Genomic DNA, 4,927 nt, shown 5'->3' with positions numbered 1-4,927 from the left:
GGGTTAGGGTTGAAGGAATTAGTTAGGGTTAAGGTTAGGGTTGAGTAGGTCAGGTTGGGTTAGGGTTAGGATTGGGGGTTTAGAACATAGGGTTGGGTTAGGGTTGGCCTCAATCCGACCTAACCCGGCCCGACTTGCAGCCCTACTTTTATTTTATTAATTAAGGGTATAAAGTCAAATATGCCCCCTATGGGATGACAATTCACCACTTAAAGTCAAATGAAAAAGACTAAGTCACCCTACTCGGCCAACTCTAACACAAACAAAGCAATGCACACATGTCATCAAATATATCAATGAGAAAATAAGAGAAAATGAGCATTGCCCACGCAACAGCCTTGTTCACTACAATTTGTGAGAGTCTCTCGGTACTAAAATATGAGAGAATGAGCATTGTCCACGCAACTGAATTATCACCATTCATCCAAAAAATAGAAAAGAGTAATGGCGATTGTCTTCCCTACTTATTTGCTTTGTTTTTTTTAAATCTTCTTCTCCTTCATTTCTCTTCAGTTCCTTCCCGATTACACTCTCGATGGCCTTGTCGACCCCTTTCTTTTCTTTCTTCTCCTAGCATTCTCACATTGCTAGAGAGAGAGAAAAGAAGGGTGTCAGACAGGGAAATTGGTGGGTGTGGCCTTCTGCAGAGGAAGGGAGGCCAAAATGTCTGGTCTTGATTCTAATTCTGCAGATGGCCTTAGCTTGAACTTCACAGGGGAGCCAATTGTTTGTTACTCGCCAACCATGATCACGGCTGGCGGAATTTGGGAAGGTGACAACCCCCTGGACTACTCCCTTCCTCTTTTCACCTTGCAGCTTGGCCTGATCGTCATTATCACTCGCATTCTTGTCTTTATCCTAAAGCCCTTCCGCCAACCCAGAGTCGTGTCTGAAATCCTCGTAAGCATACATATACTACACCTTGAACTCAACTGCATCGCATCGATCTTTTTATTGTTTTTGCTTTGTACGTAGATGTAAAGACGAATTAATGAATGCAGGGAGGTGTGATTTTGGGCCCATCTGTCCTTGGGAGGAGCAAGACCTTTACTGAGATTGTATTCCCGTTGAGGAGTATCACGTTGATAGAGACAATGGCAAACGTAGGACTTCTCTACTATTTGTTTCTAGTTGGAGTGGAGATGGACCTCACCATGATTAAGCGCACAAAGAAGAAAGCATTTTCCATCGCTATTGCTGGTATGTTCCTGCCATTTGCCATCGGAATTATATTCATGTCCTTCACAAGCCAAAACACCGGTGTGAGCCATAGCACTTCATCTATATTCTACCTAGCAGTTGCCCTCTCTGTAACTGCCTTCCCAGTGGTAGCACGCATCTTGGCAGAGCTTAAACTCCTCAACACTGAGTTGGGGAAGATCGCCATGTCTGCAGCCCTTGTTAATGATATGTGTGCATGGATATTACTTGCTGTGGCCGTTGCCCTATCTGGGAATGATTCAAACAACATGGCCCCACTTGGCATGGTGTTCACCACCATCGGCTACGTCGGGTTTTGCATCTTTGTCGTAAGGCCTGCCATTGAATGGATCGTAGAACGCACTCCAGAGGGTGAGAACTTCAGTGACTTCCATATTTGCCTCATCCTCACTGGTGTCATGGTATTTGGGTTCATCAACGATGCTGTGGGCACCCATTCCATCTTTGGTGCATTTTTCTTTGGTCTTGTCATACCCAATGGTCATCTCGGAGTTGTACTCATTGAAAAGCTTGAAGATTTTGTCTCAGGATTGCTTCTTCCCCTCTTCTTCGCCGTTAATGGCCTGAGAACTGATGTCGGGGCTATTCAGGGGTTTGGCAGCTGGTCTACTTTGATCCTGCTCGCTGTCTTGGCCTGTCTTGGCAAAGTATTTGGCACACTATTCGTTTCTTTCTTATACAAGATGCCAATGCGTGAAGGGGTTAGTCTTGGACTGCTGATGAACACCAAAGGCCTTATCGAAATTATCATCCTCAACATTGGGAGGGAACATGGGGTACAAATATTCTCTCTCTCTCCACGACTTGTTAATCATGCCAATCTCACAGCATGTTTACAATTGAATTCAATTTACTCCTCACAGAACGCGCCTCACACCACCTTGCAGCCATGCATGGGAATATCTCCCATCCATGAATGCATGACAACGTACAAGTACAGGAGATATTCGGAATGTGCCGTTGCACGTGCTGTAGTGAGGAACAAATCCAAATTCTTCCCAATGCATGACTGCTACATGCCGTGAAGGAGATGGGATTTCATCCCCACAAAATTGCTCCTCACCTTGAACAACCGGCCCTGCGTTGGGAACGAGTCCACCGGATCACCTGCCAACAAAATACACTCCAACAACCTACAACCATGATCTCGCATTGCACATCTTATACATGATGGGTGCCAATCTCAGTCTCATAATGAGATGTGCAGTGTTGGTAGGGGTTAGAAGGTATCTTATTGGCAGAAGATCCCAACTCATTGGAACACCTCAGTACTTTTATGTTTTCATCCTCACATTTGTGCTGTAAGGAAGATGTTCTCAATGCACGGTTAAGTGTTGTGAGGTCAGGGTGAGTACCAAATCCGGATTAACTGTGAGGTTGGTGTGAGAGCAAATCCAATTTACACGATTGTAATTAATTATTTTGCTTGTGACCTTCACAAAAACACACACCACACTTGTATACTGGGTGGATAGGTTCTGGATGAACAATCATTTTCAGTCATGGTGATTGCGGCGATTGTGATGACGAGCCTTATCACACCCATCGTGACGACTATCTACAAACCCACAAGGCGATTTTTACCCTATAAGCGTAGGACGATTCAGATGTCGAAGCCTGAGAGTGAGCTCCGAATACTGTCTTGCATCCACAGCCCTCGCAATGTCCCGACCATCATCAGCCTCATTGACGCCGCTCATCCTTCAAAGAAGTCCCCAATTTGTGTCTACGCTCTCCATCTTGTTGAGCTCACTGGTCGAGCCTCCGCCATGTTGATCGTCCACAACACTCGCAAGTTCGGTCACCCTGCTCTTAACCGCACTCAAGCGCAGTCAGACCATATCGTTAATGCCTTCGAGAACTACAGGCAACACACTTCAGGCATCGCCATCCAGCCTCTCACGGCCATCTCTCCCTACTCCACCATGCATGAGGACATCTGCAACCTTGCTGAGGACAAGCGTGTTACGTTTATCATCCTTCCATTCCACAAGCAACAAACAGTTGATGGTGGTATGGAGGCCACAAACCCTGCCTTCCGTAGTGTAAACCAGAATGTCTTGGCCAACGCTCCTTGCTCCGTCGGCATCCTTGTTGATCGGGGCTTTACTAGGTCAGCAAGAGTGGGAAGCAACCACGACACTCACCACGTTGCCATGCTCTTCTTTGGTGGACCAGATGATCGAGAGGCGTTGGCTTATGCATGGAGGATGACAACCCACCCTAATGTTAAGTTGTCATTGCTACGCTTCCTTCCAGGGAATGATACCAGCGAAATCATAGTGGCAGCTGGCAATGAAACTGAGGATTCAAGTATTTTGACAGTGGTAACCGACAACGATAAGGAGAAGCAGCTCGACGAAGAATACATAAATGAGTTCAGGCTAAGAACCGTCCACAATGAGTCAGTCACGTACAGAGAGAAGATTGTTAAAAATGGGGAGGAGACTGTAGCGGCCATACGGTCCATTGATAACATACATGACCTGTACATAGTAGGGAGAAGCCATGGTGTGGTATCGCCTCTCACGGCTGGTCTCACCGACTGGAGTGAGTGCCCAGAGTTGGGGGCGATTGGGGACTTGTTGGCATCATCGGACTTTGCAGCCACGGTATCGGTACTTGTAGTGCAGCAGTACGCAGGGACAGGAAATCATGCAGATGGGATGGGGACAACAGACAGTGCAGCACAGCTCCAACAAAATGATCAAGACAAGGCAGGGAACGCAGGAGGTGGTACTTTTCAAAATCAACCCCTGGCCATGGAGGTGTAGCTAGCACTCAAGGGAAGGGGTGGGGCGACTTTTTAAATTGGGTAGGGCTCCCATTCATCAATATAATATTGGTGTGGTTAGTAAGGAATTGCTCTGATAATGTGGGAAACAAAAAACTACCTTGTTTGACAAGAATTGTAATGTAGATATCCAAAAGGGGAAAAAAAAAACAAGAATAGCAATGGGATTGGACCAAATTTTGTTTATGGTTCCACATCATCTTCTTCTTCATTAATTTCCTCTTTTCTTTTCTGTTCTTTCAATTTGTTTTTTTTTTTTTTTCTGTTCATCATGGAGCTAAACAAGAAGTCCCCAAACCCATAGCCCACCAAAACTCTGATGAGAAGGGGATTTGATCCCAAGTCTCCCCTCATCCAGTCAGATAATTTACCATACTAAGCCACACATCATCAGTTGGTCATTATGGTTCCACACAGCTTTGGGCATGCACTTGAAAAGATTACACACTCATAGTTTGCTAGTATATCCCAATACCTAGAAGGCAATAATTTTAAGGCACAAATTTTGACTAAAATAGGACACACTTTGGAATTTGGAAACATTAATGAAATATAGTTCAGTAGTACTAAAGAGTTTTGCATGTCATTTGGGTCATAGATGTAATCCTTGCCAACAACATCAACATATATATACCTTTTATGCAAAACTTTAAATTTTGAGAGCGGATGGATGGATTTTATTTGTTATCCGGAATTTTGTCAAAAACCTTCCAGATCATCAAAAACCTCTGTTGCTAGGCTCCTAGGTTCTCCGTGCACTGATGGGTTTGGGATCTTTACCAAATAATATAATTATTAGATCATTAGTAACATGACCTTGAAAGAAAGAAAAAAAAAAAGTTAACTTCTCGATCTTGATTTGGGTTACGAAATTGTGTATAATTTTATTTATTTAGGGAGATTTAAAAGATT

General features: G+C 44.4%; 1 protein-coding gene across 1 annotated transcript; it reads left to right on the top strand.

Moving 5' to 3' along the window:
* Nucleotides 1–491: 491 nt before the first annotated feature.
* On the top strand, nucleotides 492–4,209 carry LOC104608839 (cation/H(+) antiporter 15-like). Its single transcript, XM_010274934.3, has 3 exons — nucleotides 492–900; nucleotides 1,002–1,997; nucleotides 2,697–4,209. The coding sequence occupies exons 1-3, from the start codon at nucleotides 664–666 to the stop codon at nucleotides 3,993–3,995; spliced, it is 2,532 nt and encodes an 843-aa protein (XP_010273236.2). The 5' UTR covers nucleotides 492–663; the 3' UTR covers nucleotides 3,996–4,209.
* Nucleotides 4,210–4,927: the final 718 nt, after the last annotated feature.

The sequence above is a fragment of the Nelumbo nucifera genome, chromosome 7, assembly GCF_055504915.1.
Source record: "Nelumbo nucifera cultivar China Antique chromosome 7, China Antique-T2T, whole genome shotgun sequence".
Taxonomy (NCBI): domain Eukaryota; kingdom Viridiplantae; phylum Streptophyta; class Magnoliopsida; order Proteales; family Nelumbonaceae; genus Nelumbo; species Nelumbo nucifera.
This window is presented reverse-complemented; position numbering and strand designations above follow the sequence as displayed.

Excerpts from the sequence above, each read along its gene's own strand:
- LOC104608839 (XM_010274934.3), top strand. The coding sequence starts at position 664 with ATGTCTGGTCTTGATTCTAATTCTGCAGATGGCCTTAGCTTGAACTTC. Across the intron at positions 901-1,001 it reads GAGTCGTGTCTGAAATCCTC|GGAGGTGTGATTTTGGGCCC; the intron begins GTAAGCATACAT and ends TAATGAATGCAG. Across the intron at positions 1,998-2,696 it reads ACATTGGGAGGGAACATGGG|GTTCTGGATGAACAATCATT; the intron begins GTACAAATATTC and ends CTGGGTGGATAG.